The following is a 23,609-nucleotide window of genomic DNA, read 5'->3' as shown; positions in this document are numbered from 1 at the left end:
AAGCTTGGACTTGCCCAAAGGATTATCATAAAATGTGTTTTCTGTTATTACAACACTGGATTTGACTTCTTTTACGAATTCTTTCCTATATCTTGCTTTTACTTTCGAGCCTATTCGTTTATATTATTTCTCTTTATGATTTGGGTCGTCTCTATTTCTATGTGCACGTTTATGTTCTTTTAATATTGTTTCGTTTTGAATGTCCTCGTTCGTAATGTCATCAACTTTCGTTTAAGTATATCGAATTTTATATTGTAATTAAAAAAGTGAATTGGTATATTCGATGAATTATTTCCATTATTTTCCGTTTATCACCGGAGGATTTAAGTAAGAGCTGTCATCTGAATGTGTGGCTACTAATAAAGAATTTATTTCAAATGGTCTTGAAAGGGTGTCTGCTACTATGTTGGCTTTGCCGGGTTTATATCTTAATTCGTAATTATACTCTTCGAGTGTGGCTTTCCATCGTTTTAACTTAAAATTATAATTTTTATTGCTTAAGGCGTAAGTGAGAAGTTGATGATCTGTATGGATTTCGCAGTTCAATAGAGAAATTTCTAAATTTATTTAATTCCCAAATAATGGCATGCATTTTTTTTTTCATTGACTTCATAGTTTTCTTCAGTTTTCCTTAATGTTCTAGATATAAAGGTTATGGTTTTTCCATGATTTCGAGTAAAAAGGTGTATCTGAGTTTTCTAATTTCTGCTACCACTTTTGTTGTGTACGTTAATTTTTCGTTAGGTTCTGCAAATAAGTTTCGCTGTTTCTGTACAACTCGTTTAATTTCGTTTTTTCTGAAGCATTCATATATTCGTCACGGGTTTGAATGGAATGAACTTCTTGGGCTCTATATTGATGGAGTTGAATTTTACGTTTGTTTGCTAAGATCATGAAGTTTTCTTTAGTATGTATTTTTGCTAATAATTCCTTTATACAATTATTTTCAAGAATAGCGTGAATGGTTGTAAGAGTGGGTAAAAATTTTTTTTTTTTGCACTTTTCGATATTAAAAAGATTTAGAAAAGTGTGATGGGTAATGTGTATTTTCCCATTAACGGAATTTTCGTAAAAAAGGATTATTATTTTCCTTGGGATTTGGTAGAAAATTTGATTGTATACAGTTTTTATTGGAACCTGTATCAACTAGTATTTTTAAAATTTCTCCACTCTTCGTTTTAAAGTTGAAATAAGGTAACGAAGAGCTGTTTAATCTAAAAAATGTATATCTTTAAAGTCTAGTGATTTTTCATTTTCGTCGGTTGTATCGAAAGAATTGTAGTTGTAGTCGTTGCTTTGGTAATCATTGTTGTGTTGGTAATTTTGTTCGCTGTAAGGTTCAAAATTTCAATTTACCTGAAAGTTTCTTTGGTCTTTTGGTTGAAGTTCATTTTTGTTCGAAAAATTTGATGGTAGTTTGACAGTGAATTTGGGTTTGGTCTATTGGCATAACTGTTAGCATTTAAGCTAACGTCTAAGTTAACACAGTCTAATGTTCCGTAAATGTAAATTGTTTAGACTATATTGTTGCAGTCATTTCCTCAGGCCGCCCACACGGCTTACGAGGTGTTTCGAAGCCATCAGGGCAGCTCTAGGCATTATCAAGCCGTAGGAATAATTGGAAATAAGCTAAAGGGCTCCGCTGATGCCGTTTTTGCATCTTTTAATACTGTACTGAATTTCGAGGCGATCATTGCCAGATTAGATTTTACCTATTCGGACAAGCGTCCAATATATCTCATAGAACAGGAACTTTCTACGCTTAGACAGGGCAACCTGTCAGTCCTGAAATATTTCGACGAAGTGGAGAAGAAGCGAACTCTTCTCACAAATAAAACCATAATGACACATGAGGGTCGCATTGCGGAATCAATCTGCACAAAGTATAGAGCAAACGCGCTTAGGGTATTCATTTCTGGTCTAAAAAGACCATTGTGTGACATTCTCTTCGCTTCTCGACCTGATGACTTGCCGGGTGCTCTGGCCCTGGCCCAGGAGGTCGAGGCAAATAGAGAACGATATGTGTTCGCTACAAACTTCACTGCGTCTGCTGAAGATCCAAACAGATTTAAGAAGATCGGTGATAACAACTTAGAACAGAGATTGCGAACCCCCCAAAAAAATCCACATTTTTTCAATAGACAGCCGAAAAGGAACGGCAACGAAAATGATCAACAAGATCAACTAGTACCAATGGAAATAGATCCATCAGAATCACGGTTTCGCCATAATTCAAATTGGCGTCAGTCACAAAAAGTAAATCAACAGGTGTACCGAAACAATTCCAAACAGAGCCCTAACTCTAACCAACAACAACAATTTGGAAAGCGACAGGCAGAATCAGGTAGGAATACTGGACCTAAAATCCAGAGAATAAATAATTTAAGCCAAGGTAACCAAGACACAGCCTACAATCAAGAGGCGGAAGAAGAAATAGAAAATCTCGAAGAGGAAGAACTAAATTTTTTAGGGGAAAGTCCCTGCTTCCGTGGATCGAACGAGGAGTAGGGAACCAAAGGAATAAAATAAAGCTATTAGTGGACACAGCGTCTAAAAACTATATTAAACCTTTGCCCGAGTTTAAAAATGTTATCCCAGCATCCACACCTTTTCTGGTTAAGTCACTGCACGGAAATAGTCATGTGAATAAGAAGTATAGAATCAAGTTATTTGGTGTATGGGCGGATTTCTTCATATTGCCTAATATGGCAACGTTCGATGGTATTATTGGACTGGATCTATTAAAACGGGTAAATGCTCAAATAGATCTGAGTAGTGGAGTAATACGACACGATTTTGGAAACGAAAAATTGTTGTTCCACGAGTGCGTGAATGTAAATTTCATTGATATGAGAAGTGAGGAAATTCCTTCTGGTGTCCGAAATGATTTCCTTAAGATGATGGAGACTAGGAAGAGGGCCTTCGCAGACCCAAATGAGTCCCTGCCCTTCAATACAAATATAGTTGCTAAGAACAAAAAACGAAGAGCCGATATATTCTAGGCTCTACCCATACCCTATGAGTGTGGCCGAATTCGTCAACGGGGAGGTAGCCGATTTGCTGGCTAATGGCATCATTCGCCCTTCCAGATCACCTTATTTCCATTTCAGAGAGCGATCGATGATGTTTTGAGGGAGCAAATTGGCAGGACCTGTCATGTTTACGTCGACGATGTAATCATCTACTCAAAGACTGCAGAAGACCATTTAAAGGACGTTGAATGAGGTCCACAGTATAAAATGCTATGAGCAGCCAACCACTTTTCGGGGGCTCCGCTCTTTTTTAGGATTAGCGAGCTATTATAGATGCTTTATTAAAGATTTTGCTAGCATAGCAAAACCACTGACCGATATGCTTAAGGGGGAAAATGGCAAAGTAAGTGCCACACAGTCTAAAAAAATTAAAATTCAGTTAACATCAGAAGGTGTAGAAGCCTTCAACAAACTAAGGGTAATTTTAGCATCAGAAGACGTCACATTGACATATCCAGATTTCACAAAACCCTTTGACTTGACGACCGATGCATCTTCGAGAGGTTTGGGAGCTGTACTCTCACAAGAAAGAAAACCCATTACCATGATCTCAAGAACTCTAAGAGATAGGGAAGAACATTTGGCAACAAATGAAAGAGAGCTCCTGGCAATCGTGTGGGCCCTCAACACTTTGAGAAACTACTTGTATGGTGTAAACCAGTTGAACATTTTCACTGACCACCAACCTTTGACATTTGCAGTCTCAGATAAAAACCCTAACGCAAAGATCAAGCGATGGAAATCCTAAATGGAAAGCTTCAATGCAAAAAAAATTTTTTACAAGCCAGGGAAGGAGAACCATGTTGCCGACGCATTGTCGAGACAACACATGAATATGGTGGAGGTTGGAATGGAACCAAGCTCTGACTGCGCCACCATATATAGCGAAGAGTCCTTGACGTATACCATCGAAACGGTGGATAAACCTGTTAATTGCTTTAGGAATCAGATTGTGCTTCAGGAGTGCGAAAGTCCGTCAAAACAGACCTTTATCCTGTTCGGTTCGAAGACTAGACATATTGTTTCATTCCGTGACACAGATTCGCTAATAGACACACTACAAGAAGTGATTAATGACGGTGTGGTTAATGCAATACACTGTAGCCTACCAGTTCTGGCGAAGATTCAGTACCGACTGGTGGGGCTTCATCCCAAAGTGAAGTTCCGCCACACTGAAAAAATGGTTACTGATATCTTTAGTGAAGGGGACCAACATAAGATTGTTGTCGCTGAACACAACCGAGCACATAGAGCTGCTCAAGAAAATGTGAAACAAATCCTAGCCGACTATTTTTTTGCAAATATGGATAAAAAAGCAAGAGAGGTGGTGGCGAACTGCCGAATCTGTTCAAAGTCCAAATACGACCGCCATCCAAAAAAACATGTCATTGCAGCAACGCCGATACCATCTCACATTGGACAAATATTACACATAGATATTTTTTCTACTGATCAAAAATATTTTTTAACTTGCATCGACAAGCTTTCGAAGTTTGCAATAGTGCAGAAGATCTCATCGAGAACGATCATTGACATAAAACCACCAATTTTACAGCTAATAAACATTTTTCCAAACGTCAAAACAATTTATTGTGACAATGAAAAGTTTGGATTATAATAATGTAACAATCGCAAATGCACCCCCGCTTCATAGTACTTCAAATGGGCAAGTGGAACGTTTCCACAGTACTTTGACTGAGATAGCTAGGTGCCTTAAACTAGAGAGAAATCTTAGCGACTTAGTTGACCTAATTTTGCTGGCTACTATAGAATATAATAAATCTATTCACTCAGTAATCAACAGAAAACCAATCGATGTCCTTTACTCAAGTTCGACCAATACTGTGGAATCAATCCGAGACCGTATTGAAAAAACACAGGCCGCTGACCGCGATTATCATAATAGGAACCGTCAGGATATGTCGTATAACGCTGGCGACAGGGTCCTGGTGAAGGTAAATCGAAGGCTAGGAAATAACCTCTCAGCACTATATGTAGAGGAAGTAGTTGAACAGGATCTAGGCACCACCGTTCTTATAAAGGGGAGGAGGGTCCATAAGGACAACATTCGGCCCCCTTGACAGACCCAGTCACTAATTGCTATCTTTCTTTAATTACGGGATAATAATATTGGCATTCCTGACGACAAACACTTTGACTGAAAAACTCACAGACTATACTGGCGCCAACTACATCCCAATTGTAGAAGGGGAGGCGATAGTATGGGAACATTACGGATACTTGACACACTTCACTAACATGACGATATACGAAACAATGAACGATGAGACTAAGGATCTAATTAATTTATTCTCGACGCAGATATTAAACACATCGAAACACTGCTGCGAACCGTCGATATTCACCACCGGCAAACACGAAGCTTGAACTTTTTGGGTACGGCACTCAAGGTCATTGCCGGCACCCCCGACTTCGACGACTATCAGAGACTTCAGATGAAACAGGACATACTTGTCGACTCGAACAACAAACAGTACAGGATAAATACCCACATTCAGCAAAAGATTTTAGAGATAACAGATAAAATAAACAAAATTATTACTTCCACTAAAAAAGAGGAAATAGATACAGGCCACCTATATGAAACAATATTAGCAAGAAATAGGATAATAACTCTAGAGCTGCAAGCTGTCGCAATATCAATAACATTAGCCAAACTAAATTTAGTTAGTCCTGTAATATTGGACAGTAGCGATATAAACAAAATAATCAACGAGCACTCGACTAACGTATCAACAATAGAAATATTAGGAATGTCTAGAATGAAGGTATTACAAAATAAGGACAATTTATACTTTATAATAAAATATCCCATACCTAAAATAGTTTGTAAAAAGCTTAGCCTATTCACCGTACTACACCAGGGGCTGGTACTTCATTTTGGAGACACAAACACCGTTGCTGAATGCGGCAGCAAAACACATGCCGTAAAATGCGAAAAATCAACCCTTGCCACCTTTTGTAAAATGCTAAAAACCATTACTTGCGGGCAACAACTCATTGCGGGGGAAACGGCAAACTGCTCAACCACAGCAAATCACGAGAGGGGTATCAATGAGATCGATGACGGAATAATTATTATCAATAATGATACGGCCGTAATAAAGGGCGAGACCGGTACTTTAAGAATCGTTAAAGGGACCTATCTGCTAACCTTCGAACAGCAGGTGACGATAAATGGTACCGAGTTCCGAAATCGGAAAAATGCCAACCAAATGTATTTGATAGCTGATTAAATGGACTTTTGGTTGATTTACTGGATATTGGAGATAGCGTTGTTGACTGTAACAATTAGGGATTTGAGTTGATTTTGGTATGAAAGCTTATTTTGCACGTAATCTAGTTTGAGGAAATCATTGTTTGAAATCTGGAAGTAATTTCTGTTGTTGATATTGCTGTCTAAGATGTCGATGCTGATAATTAGTATGAGCGTGCTGATTAATAGGATGTTGCTCTGAAGTTTTGATTTTCTAGTTTCAGGCAAAGGTAAAGAGCTTCTGGTAGGCTTTTTGATTCTTTGATGCCAAGAAGTTTAGAGAGATCAGCAGAAAGTGCTCTGACAAACGTGTCAAGGGCTTTAGCACGGTGGTTTTCAGTTAGAAGATGGTATTGCTTCTTCTACTTCCATACAACCAATTTTGTAAAGGATAAGAGATAGATGCGATTACACATTTTGGTCAAATTCTTTAATCGTTAATATTCCCTGTATAAGATAAGTAATTTGATACTCTAGAGCACCAATGTCTCTCTTATCTGCGTAATGAGTAATTAGACAACAAGATATTGCTGTCCAATTTAGGTGCGTGTTATATAATATGATTCTAATGCTACGTCTGCTTTAGCTCTAATTTTATTACGAATAACATTTAAAATGCCAAAGTAGCGTGGCGTGCCTTTTGAGGTTTCATATATCCTCAGAATACGCTCGACACTTTTCCTTCAGGAGGTAAACGCCGAAGCGTTCCCTGAAAATTCTCGTAGTGATCACACTACGTCGGGAATTTCGTCCATTTCATTCATGTTGTCCCTGTATTTCTCTTCAATTGTTTGATCTGTAATGCTTTGGTTCGTGTAATTCGTTCGTCTGTTAAAGTTGAGAAACTACGTTTTTTACTAAGTGTGTGTCAATTCTGACGAAATTTGGTTGTCAGAACCGAAAAGTCCTGTTGGTGCAGCTAGATAGTTTGGGTTAGACATTAATATTACTTGTATTATTATTCTTTTTTGGAATATTTTTGTTAATTTTTTTTTATTAATCTATGGAAGGGCCTTTTTACAGGAAAGTCGCAGAGTTATTTTATTATTATAAGAACCGGAGAGTCCCCCATTAGGTGGTGAATCGCGGCCCTTTTTATTATTATTAGTTTTTTGCTGTACAAGCGTTTTTTTTTATAAAAACAGAATTAATTTCTTTCAAAAATTTCCTAAATATACTTTTTCTTTTTTCCTAAAAATTTTCATATTCTTAAATTATTCATTCATTAAAATCAGTTTCGCGTTCATCGCTGGTGACTGTGCCTATTTCCTTTTTCCTTTAGGTGCTCGGGTACACCCCTTCAGTCCCGCGATGCTTCCTGTAAGTTAGAAATCTGCTACGCTGCTTATTTAATACTTATGGTACTTTTTTCTTTTGGTAGTGTTTTTCACTTCTTTTCCGCGGGTTTCAGATATTCCCGTTTTTGTACTATATATAATATTATATACGGTACACTTTAGCGTTACACGTCCTTTTCAAATTACTCGCTGAAAACATTTGCCAGTTATTAGTCGTATTGCTGCGAACTTGAAAAAAGATTTTTTAAAGGTCAGTATGACATTCTATTATTAAAATCTAATTTACAACAGAATTACATTTATTCCTTAAGCTAAAAGGTAACTTATTCTACTTGTTATTCTACCCAGAAATTTGTATATTGTCCATTAGTTCATTCCAGCACATTTGACTTATCTGACTCACTTTTCAAAATTAAAAAGACTTTATTGTTTTCTCTTAATAAATGAAAATGTAACAATTTATTATATTGTAACTTTAGATCTTAGCTGTTGAAATTTTTGTTTCTGTAGCTGAGCAGTTTTAGATCTCAACATTTAAAAAACTCTCTTGCCTTTTCTGACTCGGCTAATTCCGCACGTATGCGGACTGCGCCCCTCGCGTCGGTTGGGCGGGAGGAGGGTAATCGTTGGGTTTATTATTTATTGATGCGGCGTCAGCAATTAGCCTTTAACCGGATGCGTGTGCAAGTGCTACAGCTGAAGCAGAGTCTTCAGTTATATCGACCGGATACAAAGTTGTTGTCGGATTATATTTCATATGCAACTTTATAGACTTTGTTACATTAACTTATATATTTCTGTGATTTTTTGGGTTTGCCACTGCACTTCATTTCACTGCACCTTTGGTAGGATTGTGTTTAAACGTTTGTGGTTTATCTTGTCTTTTTAATTTTTTTTTAATTTTTTACCACAGTTTTAATTATTATTTTTTGTCTTGGACGCATAATATAGTGCATTTCGTTAAGCTCGAAGGACCATGAATAATTGGGCACCCTCTTTAATGGGAAGCACACATCACTGTATTTAAGTTTTTGTGAATCACTTGCACTCGCGGTTAATATTACAAGTGAAAATACTTAATATTTATAACAAATAGGAAAAAATCGATAATTTATTTTTAACACAAATGATTGTTACACTTAATGTATTTATGTATTTAAATAGTGAAATGAAGACAGCCGTGCGGGACCGATGTTAAACGAAAACACGAATGCCTTGAACCGGTATATCGAAAAGGGTCGGGGAACGGTGTCGAAGTGGATGGTTGAATAAAGCCCGGAGTGATGTTTATAAACCAATGGGATGACGGATTAAAATAATGTTTGTATCGCGTTTGATCGTATGTATCGCGGTGTATAATTGAATTGAATTAGGCTGTCGAATTGCATATAGCGAATGTAGTGGGAGTGACAATCCCGTCCATTTTGTTAGGTGTCTTCGAGCAAGTTGTTCTCAGAGATTGAGTGTGGTGGTGTCGTCGTGTGGGGCGAAATTCCTTGGGATTCCCAGGTGTGGTATGTTTCATTAGGGAGCGCCAGTTGTTCCGGTACAGAGATGTCTATAGGTATCGGAGGCTTTGTTCTTTTATACATATGTCTTGTACTGAGCTTGCTAGAAGATGCTTGCTGCAGCTGCATTAAATTGCACCGATCCGAGCAAAACTGTTAGGATAATCGTAAAGATTCGGTGACCGATGATGTATTGTATCGACATCATTGACTCACAAAATACTCCCATGGACAATATATATCCCGATGTACACACAAAATATAAATCTTGAGTGGCTGACAGAAAGAGTGATTTTGGCAACAAAAAATGTGGACGTTAAATGGATTAACTTCAATGATATAACAGTTGTTTCCGCGGGACTTGATGTCATACAAATCTATCAATGCTGTTTGCGATGCTAACGAAGCTGTGAATTATACAATTCAGTTTTATAATTCATTGGATGTACCGGGCATGCCACCGCATCATTTACATCTAAAGAATGGTTTGTCGGTTATTTTGTTTCGTAATTTGAACCCACCACGGCTTTTCAATGGCACAATATTAGTCTTTAAAAAATTAATACAAACCATTATCGAAGCCATCAGTTTGAATTGCATGTTCCGAGCCGGTGATGTATTGCTGCTAGGGATTCCAATGATTCATACATACATACTTGTATGTGCCATTTGAATTAAAATGCACTCAATTTCCAATTATATTGGCATTCGCAATACCGATCAATAAGTCACAAAGCCAAACGTTGTCTTTCTGTGGCTTAGATTTGAGTCGGATTGGCCAAAAATATTGTACAATCCATTGCATTAAGAAATTTTTATTTTTAATTGCCATAACTACTTGTACAAATATGAACTATTTTCAATGTTCAGATTGCTATCAATAATTGTAATTTGATATATATTTGTTACTTTATTAACGAATAATTTATTAACTTAAATAAAGTATACATAAATTGTCTGCAACTCTTCATTCCACTTTTATTTATAATTACGATATTTTTAAAAATATTTCCTAACCGTATATGGCAAAACAATGTTTGCCGGGTAGCTAGTCTTGTTATAATATTGACAAATAATTTACCAATTTCTTCGTCACCGCTCATTTTATTTGCTTTCCTTGGCATTTTCGAGACACAAGCTGAAAGTATCCGGTGCTTATGGTTATGGCACTAATAACACAAGTCTGCAAAAAAATTTGTGAGCTGTTTCGATTTGTTTACGTAATTTCTATGGTCTTGGGTATGCTGAATCGGAAATTAACTTTCATTTTGTCATGGAATGTCACGTTTTCTGACAATGAATTTATCTATGTTAACAAGTTTGTTTACTTATAATTATATAGCAAAACTTATTTTTTTTTGTCTAAATGATATTTTTTAGTTAGTACTAAACACATTTTTGAAATCATTCACCTTTCTCTTCACTCTCATGTCCTAAATTTGCTACAAAGTAGTCGGGGGGGGAATGAAGAAAATGTGGTTTTGGACTTATTAGACAACCTGAAGCCTTAAGTGCTTATAACATTCCTTTGACGATTTGTTTGTAGTTGTCGTCTTTGTTATTGCCTAAAAACCTTAAAGGCAATTTATCCTTCTCTTCCATGATCCGTGGTTGTGATGAACTGTGGATCAACTATAAGCCGTCAAATAACTGGTCCAACGAAAACACCTGCCTTCAACTTTTCCTCTGAGAGACCTTCCATCTTTTGGAAGTGACTTTACAAATTGTTTCATCAATTGCAGCTTTATGTGAAACGATGGTAGAAGACCTTAATGAGGAGGCACCAAATTTCATGCACGACGTTCTTTTTTCCACCTTTAAGCAGCCCTATTAGGTCCAGTGATTTGCTCGGATGTTATCCCATAGACACAAAAACGAAGGGAATTATGTAACCCTTGAGCAATATGCCCAATATTTTTAAACCAGCGCCTTGGTATTAATATTTTAATTTGCAAAGAATCAATTCCAAGTTTTTATAGGTTTCCGTGAGGTGTACGGAATAACTGACAGGAATGGAAGCATTGGAGGCGTCGTTGTAAAGCAGAACTTCGTTAAAGCTTTTTTTTTTAATCTATGAAAATGCAAGATTGAAGTCTGTCACCAAATCATTTTCTCGCCGGGGGCAAACAATTTCGGACTGCTGACATCTTTAAATTCATCATCATTTGTCATTGGGTTCAGGTACAGCACCATCTTCGTCAGAACTTGGAATGTCATCCAAGGTAACGGGGGCCTTGGGTCCCATGAGGAAAAGGCCGTGCCTCTCAGTATTTGCGTCAGCTGGATATTCAGATCCCCATGTCGTCCGTCTATCCACGAATGGATGTCTGGTATCAGTCTGTGGGTCCATGGTCCTTTGGAGGAGGTTTGCCACCGTTGCTGCCACATTGTAAGGCTCTTGGTTCCTGTTTTTCTCCTGCAAACATTGTGAGGCTTCTAGTTATGCGGCATGCCGGCTAATACTTCAGCACCATCGCTTGATATCGTTCGGAATGCCTTATTGCTCTGTTTGCATAAAGCCTACGTGCTGCATTTATTGGTTTATAATATGATTTTCTGTCCAGCGCCCTCATCCATATTGATGCTGCATACAATATAACGGAATTAATTGCTTTTGTTATTAAAAATCGCTGGCCGGAATCGCCGTGTCCACGCAGCTCCTATTGACAATTATCAATAGAACATAATATATTTTGTTTGCTTTACAGGAAGTATACGCTAGGTGTTCATTAAATTTTAATTTGGAGTCCAATATTACTCCCAGATACTTCAGCTGTGGCTGTGAAGTAATCTCGCACTCTCCAATTTCGTTTCGCCCCTGTTGTAACGTCTAGCGTCTGTAGGCGACGTCTAGCTGAGTGGCAAAGGTTTCTGAGCCTAGCTATTTCCCCTTTCAACCAATATACTGGCCAGCTTCGTTTTTAAAAAAATTTCTGTTGAGGCTATTTGTTTCCTTTTGAGGTTTCATATATCCTCAGAATACGCTCGACACTTTTCCTTCAGGAGGTAAACGCCGAAGCGTTCCCTGAAAATTCTCGTAGTGATCACACTACGTCGGGAATTTCGTCCATTTCATTCATGTTGTCCCTGTATCTCTCTTCTATTGTTTGATCTGTAATGCTTTGATTCGTGTAATTACTTAAAATATTCTGTTTAATGTTTTGTCCGTTCGTCTGTTAAAGTTGAGTAACTACGTTTTTTACTAAGTGTGTGTCAATTCTGGCGAAATTTGGTTGTCAGAACCGAAAAGTCCTGTTGGTGCAGCTAGATAGTTTGGGTTAGACATTAATATTACTTGTATTATTACTATTTTTTGGAATATTTTTGTTAATTTTTTTTTATTAATCTATGGAAGGGCCTTTTTACAGGAAAGTCGCAGAGTTATTTTATTATTATAAGAACCGGAGAGTCCCCCATTAGGTGGTGAATCGCGGCCCTTTTTATTATTATTAGTTTTTTGCTGTACAAGCGTTTTTTTATAAAAACAGAATTAATTTCTTTCAAAAATTTCCTAAATATACTTTTTCTTTTTTCCTAAAAATTTTCATATTCTTAAATTATTCATTCATTAAAATCAGTTTCGCGTTCATCGCTGGTGACTGTGCCTATTTCCTTTTTCCTTTAGGTGCTCGGGTACACCCCTTCAGTCCCGCGATGCTTCCTGTAAGTTAGAAATCTGCTACGCTGCTTATTTAATACTTATGGTACTTTTTTCTTTTGGGAGTGTTTTTCACTTCTTTTCCGCGGGTTTCAGATATTCCCGTTTTTGTACTATATATAATATTATATACGGTACACTTTAGCGTTACACGTCCTTTTCAAATTACTCACTTAAAACATTTGCCAGTTATTAGTCGTATTGCTGCGAACTCGAAAAAAGATTTTTTAAAGGTCAGTATGACATTCTATTATTAAAATCTAATTTACAACAGAATTACATTTATTCCTTAAGCTAAAAGGTAACTTATTCTACTTGTTATTCTACCCCAAATTTGTATATTGTCCATTAGTTGATGCGGCGTCAGCAATTAGCCTTTAACCGGATGCGTGTGCAAGTGCTACAGCTGAAGCAGAGTCTTCAGTTATATCGACCGGATACAAAGTTGTTGTCGGATTATATTTCATATGCAACTTTATAGACTTTGTTACATTAACTTATATATTTCTGTGATTTTTTGGGTTTGCCACTGCACTTCATTTCACTGCACCTTTGGTAGGATTGTGTTTAAACGTTTGTGGTTTATCTTGTCTTTTTAATTTTTTTTTAATTTTTTACCACAGTTTTAATTATTTTTTTTTGTCTTGGACGCATAATATAGTGCATTTCGTTAAGCTCGAAGGACCATGAATAATTGGGCACCCTCTTTAATGGGAAGCACACATCACTGTATTTAAGTTTTTGTGAATCACTTGCACTCGCGGTTAATATTACAAGTGAAAATACTTAATATTTATAAAAAAAAGGAAAAAATCGATAATTTATTTTTAACACAAATGATTGTTATACTTAATGTATTTATGTATTTAAATAGTGAAATGAAGACAGCCGTGCGGGACCGATGTTAAACGAAAACACGAATGCCTTGAACCGGTATATCGAAAAGGGTCGGGCAACGGTGTCGAAGTGGATGGTTGAATAAAGCCCGGAGTGATGTTTATAAACCAATGGGTTGACGGATTAAAATAATGTTTGTATCACGTTTGATCGTATGTATCGCGGTGTATAATTGAATTGAATTAGGCTGTCGAATTGCATATAGCGAATGTAGTGGGAGTGACGATCCCGTCCATTTTGTTAGGTGTCTTCGAGCAAGTTGTTCTCAGAGATTGAGTGTGGTGGTGTCGTCGTGTGGGGCGAAATTCCTTGGGATTCCCAGGTGTGGTATGTTTCATTAGGGAGCGCCAGTTGTTCCGGTACAGAGATGTCTATAGGTATCGGAGGCTTTGTTCTTTTATACATATGTCTTGTACTGAGCTTGCTAGAAGATGCTTGCTGCAGCTGCATTAAATTGCACCGATCCGAGCAAAACTGTTAGGATAATCGTAAAGATTCGGTGACCGATGATGTATTGTATCGACATCGTACAAGGTGCAAAGATCTAACGATAACATTCCGTAACGTAATGTCATTGCCAATTTACCACAAACATAAATCGTGATGCGCAGCATGATACTATCGAATTGGCAGCGACTGTTACTCGCAATGTTCCACTAATAAATACTGAACAAAACCTATTCGGCGGCAATAGAAAAGTTGCTATACATGAAAATAATGGATGCATAAAATTACGGACGGATTTCACAATCATTGACTCACAAAATACTCCCATGGACAATATATATCCCGATGTACACACAAAATATAAATCTTGAGTGGCTGACAGAAAGAGTGATTTTGGCAACAAAAAATGTGGACGTTAAATGGATTAACTTCAATGATATAACAGTTGTTTCCGCGGGACTTGATGTCATACAAATCTATCAATGCTGTTTGCGATGCTAACGAAGCTGTGAATTATACAATTCAGTTTTATAATTCATTGGATGTACCGGGCATGCCACCGCATCATTTACATCTAAAGAATGGTTTGTCGGTTATTTTGTTTCGTAATTTGAACCCACCACGGCTTTTCAATGGCACAATATTAGTCTTTAAAAAATTAATACAAACCATTATCGAAGCCATCAGTTTGAATTGCATGTTCCGAGCCGGTGATGTATTGCTGCTAGGGATTCCAATGATTCATACATACATACTTGTATGTGCCATTTGAATTAAAATGCACTCAATTTCCAATTATATTGGCATTCGCAATACCGATCAATAAGTCACAAGGCCAAACGTTGTCTTTCTGTGGCTTAGATTTGAGTCGGATTGGCCAAAAATATTGTACAATCCATTGCATTAAGAAATTTTTATTTTTAATTGCCATAACTACTTGTACAAATATGAACTATTTTCAATGTTCAGATTGCTATCAATAATTGTAATTTAATATATATTTGTTACTTTATTAACGAATAATTTATTAACTTAAATAAAGTATACATAAATTGTCTGCAACTCTTCATTCCACTTTTATTTATAATTACGATATTTTTAAAAATATTTCCTAAACGTATATAGCAAAACAATGTTTGCCGGGTAGCTAGTCTTGTTATAATATTGACAAATAATTTACCAATTTCTTCGTCACCGCTCATTTTATTTGCTTTCCTTGGCATTTTCGAGACACAAGCTGAAAGTATCCGGTGCTTATGGTTATGGCACTAATAACACAAGTCTGCAAAAAAATTTGTGAGCTGTTTCGATTTGTTTACGTAATTTCTATGGTCTTGGGTGTGCTGAATCGGAAATTAACTTTCATTTTGTCATGGAATGTCACGTTTTCTGACAATGAATTTATCTATGTTAACAAGTTTGTTTACTTATAATTATATAGCAAAACTTATTTTTTTTTGTCTAAATGATATTTTTTAGTCAGTACTAAACACATTTTTGAAATCGTTCACCTTTCTCTTCACTCTCATGTCCTAAATTTGCTACAAAGTAGTCGGGGGGGGAATGAAGAAAATGTAGTTTTGGACTTATTAGACAACCTGAAGCCTTAAATGCTTATAACATTCCTTTGACGATTTGTTTGTAGTTGTCGTCTTTGTTATTGCCTAAAAACCTTAAAGGCAATTTATCCTTCTCTTCCATGATCCGTGGTTGTGATGAACTGTGGATCAACTATAAGCCGTCAAATAACTGGTCCAACGAAAACACCTGCCTTCAACTTTGCCTCTGAGAGACCTTCCATCTTTTGGAAGTGACTTTACAAATTGTTTCATCAATTGCAGCTTTATGTGAAACGATGGTAGAAGACCTTAATGAGGAGGCACCAAAATTTCATGCACGACGTTCTTTTTTCCACCTTTAGGCAGAACTATTAGGTCCAGTGATTTGCTCGGATGTTATCCCATAGACACAAAAACGAAGGGAATTATGTAACCCTTGAGCAATATGCCCAATATTTTTAAACCAGCGCCTTGGTATTAATATTTTAATTTGCAAAGAATCAATTCCAAGTTTTTATAGGTTTCCTTGAGGTGTACGGAATAACTGACAGGAATGGAAGCATTGGAGGCGTCGTTGTAAAGCAGAACTTCGTTAAAGCTTTTTTTTTTAATCTATGAAAATGCAAGATTGAAGTCTGTCACCAAATCATTTTCTCGCCAGGGGCAAACAATTTCGGACTGCTGACATCTTTAAATTCATCATCATTTGTCATTGGGTTCAGGTACAGCACCATCTTCGTCAGAACTTGGAATGTCATCCAAGGTAACGGGGGCCTTGGGTCCCATGAGGAAAAGGCTGTGCCTCTCAGTATTTGCGTCAGGTGGATATTCAGATCCCCATGTCGTCTGTCTACCCACAAATGGATGTCTGGTATCAGTCTGTGGGTCCATGGTCCTTTGGAGGAGGTTTGCCACCGTTGCTGCCACATTGTAAGGCTCTTGGTTCCTTTTTTTCTCCTGCAAACATGGTGAGGCTTCTAGTTATGCGGCATGCCGCCTAATACTTCAGCACCATCGCTTGATATCGTTCGGAATGCCTTATTGCTCTGTTTGCATAAAGCCTACGTGCTGCATTTATTGGTTTATAATATGATTTTCTGTCCAGCGCCCTCATCCATATTGATGCTGCATACAATATAACGGAATTAATTGCTTTTGTTATTAAAAATCGCTGGCCGGAATCGCCGTGTCCACGCAGCTCCTATTGACAATTATCAATAGAACATAATATATTTTGTTTGCTTTACAGGAAGTATACGCTAGGTGTTCATTAAATTTTAATTTGGAGTCCAATATTACTCCCAGATACTTCAGCTGTGGCTGTGAAGTAATCTCGCACTCTCCAATTTCGTTTCGCCCCTGTTGTAACGTCTAGCGTCTGTAGGCGACGTCTAGCTGAGTGGCAAAGGTTTCTGAGCCTAGCTATTTCCCCTTTCAACCAATATACTGGCCAGCTTCGTTTTTAAAAAAATTTCTGTTGAGGCTATTTGTTTCCTTTTGAGGTTTCATATATCCTCAGAATACGCTCGACACTTTTCCTTCAGGAGGTAAACGCCGAAGCGTTCCCTGAAAATTCTCGTAGTGATCACACTACGTCGGGAATTTCGTCCATTTCATTCATGTTGTCCCTGTATCTCTCTTCTATTGTTTGATCTGTAATGCTTTGATTCGTGTAATTACTTAAAATATTCTGTTTAATGTTTTGTCCGTTCGTCTGTTAAAGTTGAGTAACTACGTTTTTTACTAAGTGTGTGTCAATTCTGGCGAAATTTGGTTGTCAGAACCGAAAAGTCCTGTTGGTGCAGCTAGATAGTTTGGGTTAGACATTAATATTACTTGTATTATTATTATTTTTTGGAATATTTTTGTTAATTTTTTTTTATTAATCTATGGAAGGGCCTTTTTACAGGAAAGTCGCAGAGTTATTTTATTATTATAAGAACCGGAGAGTCCCCCATTAGGTGGTGAATCGCGGCCCTTTTTATTATTATTAGTTTTTTGCTGTACAAGCGTTTTTTTATAAAAACAGAATTAATTTCTTTCAAAAATTTCCTAAATATACTTTTTCTTTTTTCCTAAAAATTTTCATATTCTTAAATTATTCATTCATTAAAATCAGTTTCGCGTTCATCGCTGGTGACCTCCTTTTTCCTTTAGGTGCTCGGGTACACCCCTTCAGTCCCGCGATGCTTCCTGTAAGTTAGAAATCTGCTACGCTGCTTATTTAATACTTATGGTACTTTTTTCTTTTGGGAGTGTTTTTCACTTCTTTTCCGCGGGTTTCAGATATTCCCGTTTTTGTACTATATATAATATTATATACGGTACACTTTAGCGTTACACGTCCTTTTCAAATTACTCACTTAAAACATTTGCCAGTTATTAGTCGTATTGCTGCGAACTCGAAAAAAGATTTTTTAAAGGTCAGTATGACATTCTATTATTAAAATCTAATTTACAACAGAATTACATTTATTCCTTAAGCTAAAAGGTAACTTATTCTACTTGTTATTCTACCCCAAATTTGTATATTGTCCATTAGTTGATGCGGCGTCAGCAATTAGCCTTTAACCGGATGCGTGTGCAAGTGCTACAGCTGAAGCAGAGTCTTCAGTTATATCGACCGGATACAAAGTTGTTGTCGGATTATATTTCATATGCAACTTTATAGACTTTGTTACATTAACTTATATCTTTCTGTGATTTTTTGGGTTTGCCACTGCACTTCATTTCACTGCACCTTTGGTAGGATTGTGTTTAAACGTTTGTGGTTTATCTTGTCTTTTTAATCTTTTTTTAATTTTTTACCACAGTTTTAATTATTATTTTTTGTCTTGGACGCATAATATAGTGCATTTCGTTAAGCTCGAAGGACCATGAATAATTGGGCACCCTCTTTAATGGGAAGCACACATCACTGTATTTAAGTTTTTGTGAATCACTTGCACTCGCGGTTAATATTACAAGTGAAAATACTTAATATTTATAACAAATAGGAAAAAATCGATAATTTATTTTTAACACAAATGATTGTTACACTTAATGTATTTATGTATTTAAATAGTGAAATGAAGACAGCCGCGCGGGAAGTTAAACGAAAACACGAATGCTTTGAACCGGTATATCGAAAAGGGTCGGGGAACGGTGTCGAAGTGGATGGTTGAATAAAGCCCGGAGTGATGTTTATAAACCAATGGGTTGACGGATTAAAATAATGTTTGTATCGCATTTGATCGTATGTATCGCGGTGTATAATTGAATTGAATTAGGCTGTCGAATTGCACATAGCGAATGTAGTGGGAGTGACGATCCCGTCCATTTTGTTAAGTGTCTTCGAGCAAGTTGTTCTGAGAGATTGAGTGTGGTGGTGTCGTCGTGTGGGGCGAAATTCCTTGAGATTCCCAGGTGTGGTATGTTTCATTAGGGAGCGCCAGTTGTTCCGGTACAGAGATGTCTATAGGTATCGGAGGCTTTGTTCTTTTATACATATGTTTTGTACTGAGCTTGCTAGAAGATGCTTGCTGCAGCTGCATTAAATTGCACCGATCCGAGCAAAACTGTTAGGATAATCGTAAAGATTCGGTGACCGATGATGTATTGTATCGACATCGTACAAGGTGCAAAGATCTAACGATAACATTCCGTAACGCAATGTCATTGCCAATTTACCACAAACATAAATCGTGATGCGCAGCATGATACTATCGAATTGGCAGCGACTGTTACTCGCAATGTTCCACTAATAAATACTGAACAAAACCTATTCGGCGGCAATAGAAAAGTTGCTATACATGAAAATAATGGATGCATAAAATTACGGACGGATTTCACAATCATTGACTCACAAAATACTCCCATGGACAATATATATCCCGATGTACACACAAAATATAAATCTTGAGTGGCTGACAGAAAGAGTGATTTTGGCAACAAAAAATGTGGACGTTAAATGGATTAACTTCAATGATATAACAGTTGTTTCCACGGGACTTGATGTCATACAAATCTATCAATGCTGTTTGCGATGCTAACGAAGCTTTGAATTATACAATTCAGTTTTTATGTGCCATTTGAATTAAAATGCACTCAATTTCCAATTATATTGGCATTCGCAAACCGATTAATAAGTCACAAGGCCAAACGTTGTCTTTCTGTGTCTTAGATTTGAGTCGGATTGGCCAAAAATATTGTACAATCCATTGCATTAAGAAATTTTTATTTTTAATTGCCATAACTACTTGTACAAATATAAACTATTTTCAATGTTCAGATTGCTATCAATAATTGTAATTTAATATATATTTGTTACTTTATTAACGAATAATTTATTAACTTAAATAAAGTATACATAAATTGTCTGCAACTCTTCATTCCACTTTTATTTATAATTACGATATTTTTAAAAATATTTCCTAAACGTATATAGCAAAACAATGTTTGCCGGGTAGCTAGTCTTGTTATAATATTGACAAATAATTTACCAATTTCTTCGTCACCGCTCATTTTATTTGCTTTCCTTGGCATTTTCGAGACACAAGCTGAAAGTATCCGGTGCTTATGGTTATGGCACTAATAACACAAGTCTGCAAAAAAATTTGTGAGCTGTTTTGATTTGTTTACGTAACTTCTATGGTCTTGGGTGTGCTGAATCGGAAATTAACTTTCATTTTGTCATGGAATGTCACGTTTTCTGACAATGAATTTATCTATGTTAACAAGTTTGTTTATTTATAATTATATAGCAAAACTTATTTTTTTTTTGTCTAAATGATATTTTTTAGTTAGTACTAAACACATTTTTGAAATCGTTTACCTTTCTCTTCACTCTCATGTCCTAAATTTGCTACAAAGTAGTCGGGGGGGGGGAATGAAGAAAATGTAGTTTTGGACTTATTAGACAACCTGAAGCCTTAAATGCTTATAACATTCCTTTGACGATTTGTTTGTAGTTGTCGTCTTTGTTATTGCCTAAAAACCTTAAAGGCAATTTATCCTTCTCTTCCATGATCCGTGGTTGTGATGAACTGTGGATCAACTATAAGCCGTCAAATAACTGGTCCAACGAAAACACCTGCCTTCAACTTTTCCTCTGAGAGACCTTCCATCTTTTGGAAGTGACTTTACAAATTGTTTCATCAATTGCAGCTTTATGTGAAACGATGGTAGAAGACCTTAATGAGGAGGCACCAAAATTTCATGCACGACGTTCTTCTTTCCACCTTTAAGCAGCACTATTAGGTCCAGTGATTTGCTCGGATGTTATCCCATAGACACAAAAACGAAGGATATTATGTAACCCTTGAGCAATATGCCCAATATTTTTAAACCAGCGCCTTGGTATTAATATTTTAATTTGCAAAGAATCAATTCCAAGTTTTTATAGGTTTCCTTGAGGTGTACGGAATGACTGACAGGAATGGAAGCATTGGAGGCGTCGTTGTAAAGCAGAACTTCGTTAAAGCTTTTTTTTTTTAATCTATGAAAATGCAAGATTGAAGTCTGTCACCAACTCATTTTCTCGCCGGGGGCAAACAATTTCGGACTGCTGACATCTTTAAATTCATCATCATTTGTCATTGAGTTCAGGTACAGCACTATCTTCGTCAGAACTTGGAATGTCATCCAAGGTAACGGGGGCCTTGGGTCCCATGAGGAAAAGGCCGTGCCTCTCAGTATTTGCGTCAGGTGGATATTCAGATCCCCATGTCGTCTGTCTACCCACAAATGGATGTCTGGTATCAGTCTGTGGGTCCATGGTCCTTTGGAGGAGGTTTGCCACCGTTGCTGCCACATTGTAAGGCTCTTGGTTCCTTTTTTTCTCCTGCAAACATGGTGAGGCTTCTAGTTATGCGGCATGCCGCCTAATACTTCAGCACCATCGCTTGATATCGTTCGGAATGCCTTATTGCTCTGTTTGCATAAAGCCTACGTGCTGCATTTATTGGTTTATAATATGATTTTCTGTCCAGCGCCCTCATCCATATTGATGCTGCATACAATATAACGGAATTAATTGCTTTTGTTATTAAAAATCGCTGGCCGGAATCACCGTGTCCACGCAGCTCCTATTGACAATTATCAATATCATAATATATTTTGTTTGCTTTACCGGAAGTATACGCTAGGTGTTCATTAAATTTTAATTTGGAGTCCAATATTACTCCGAGATACTTCAGCTGTGGCTGTGAAGTAATCTCGCACTCTCCAATTTCGTTTCGCCCCTGTTGTAACGTCTAGCGTCTGTAGGCGACGTCTAGCTGAGTGGCAAAGGTTTCTGAGCCTAGCTATTTCCCCTTTCAACCAATATACTGGCCAGCTTCGTTTTTAAAACAATTTCTGCTGAGGCGATTTCTTTCCCGGTAAAAGAAAACTTAAGCAATTAGATTCATTATTATACTCTCGCAACCTGTTGCTACAGAGTATAATAGTTTTGTTCACCTAACGGTTGTTTGTATCACCTCAAACTAATTGAGTTAGATATAGGGTTATATATATATAAATGATCAGGATGAAGAGACGAGTTGAAATCCGGGTGACTGTCTGTCCGTCCGTCCGTCTGTCCGTCCGTGCAAGCTGTAACTTGAGTAAAAATTGAGATATCTTTACGAAACTTGGTAGGCATGTTTCTTGGTACCGTGAAACGGTTGGTATTGCAGATGGGCGTAATCGGACCACTGCCACGCCCACAAAACGCCATTAATCAAAAACAAATAACTTGCCATAACTAAGCTCCGCAATAAGATACAAGACTGTTATTTGGTACACAGGATCACATTAGGGAGGAGCATCTGCAGTTAAAACTTTTTTTTTAAAAGTGGGCGTGGTCCCGCCTCTAATAGGTTTAATGTGCATATCTCCTAAACCGCTAGTGCTATAATAACAAAATTCACTAGAGGCAAATGTTTTTAGCACTTCTATTGGCGGTGTGAAAATAGTTGAAATCGGGTGACAACTCCGCCCACTCCCCATATAACGGTACTGTTAAAATTTACTAAAAGCGCGATAAATCCAGCACTAAACACGCCAGAGACATTAAATTTTATCTCTGGGATGGTATGAGATGACTTTATAGGAACCGCGTTCAAAATTAGACAGTGGGCTCGGCACAGCCCACTTTTCGGTGAAAACCCATATCTTGAGATCTGCTTAACCGATTTCAACCAAATTCAGTGGCTAACGTTATTTTCATGTTTCTATGTCATACTGCGAAAATGGGCGAAATCGGACTAGAACCACACCTACTTCCCATATAACACCATTTTAAATTCCATCGGATTCTTTCACTTTCCACTATGCAAATCAGGCAACAATGACTGTATCGGGATAAATTGAACACTTTGCGTGAATAATGCGATTAAAGTATGCCACCTTGTGGCCAAAAATTGTCTAAATCGAACCAAAACTGTTTAAGCCCCTAAGTACTAAATATGTAGACCCCAGTGCCTATAGTTGACCTTCTACCGAAAATATCAGTTAATCCACAAAGAAATCTCAAACGAGTATACTATTTAACTTTGCGAGAGTATAAAATGTTCGGTTACACCCGAACTTAGCCCTTCCTTACTTGTTTTTATTTCTTTTTTTTTGTATGTATTTTTCGCGCGACTATTCATTAACATGAGGTTCGTTTGGCTCAAGAATACTAAAATGAGATGCCCACGATACACGAAATATATTGTCGATTAGAGTATTTTGTGAGTAGATGATGAGTGAAATCTGTCCGTAATTTTATGCATTCATTATTTTCATGCAAGTTAACGACAGCCACCACACAGCAGCTTTATACTAACTGTAAACAAAATTGTTACTTAAGCTTTGTAAAAATGCAGTCGTATAAATTATTAACATTTTGATTACTTAATAATTCGATATGCTTTTTACCTTTTTGAATGGAATAATCCCTTCTTATCAAAACATTGCTGGTGGCCCTCAT

General features: G+C 37.0%; 1 protein-coding gene across 10 annotated transcripts in view; it reads right to left on the bottom strand.

Moving 5' to 3' along the window:
• Positions 1-23,609, bottom strand: part of Bili (FERM domain-containing protein 8 Bili) — a 530,804-nt gene that overhangs the window by 48,947 nt on the left and 458,248 nt on the right. The window contains exon 10 of one of the 10 annotated variants that reach the window (XM_070113045.1): positions 18,025-18,077. The exons of the other annotated variants lie outside the window; for them this stretch is intronic. Coding sequence (XP_069969146.1) covers positions 18,040-18,077 — 38 coding nt within the window. The 3' untranslated portion in view covers positions 18,025-18,039. Of the gene's footprint in view, positions 1-18,024; positions 18,078-23,609 lie in introns of those variants that run through there. 10 annotated transcript variants of the gene reach the window in all.

Source organism: Bactrocera oleae, chromosome 2 (assembly GCF_042242935.1).
Source record: "Bactrocera oleae isolate idBacOlea1 chromosome 2, idBacOlea1, whole genome shotgun sequence".
NCBI lineage: Eukaryota > Metazoa > Arthropoda > Insecta > Diptera > Tephritidae > Bactrocera > Bactrocera oleae.
The sequence above is the reverse complement of the archived record's forward strand: the minus strand, read 5'-3'. Positions and strand labels throughout refer to the sequence as shown.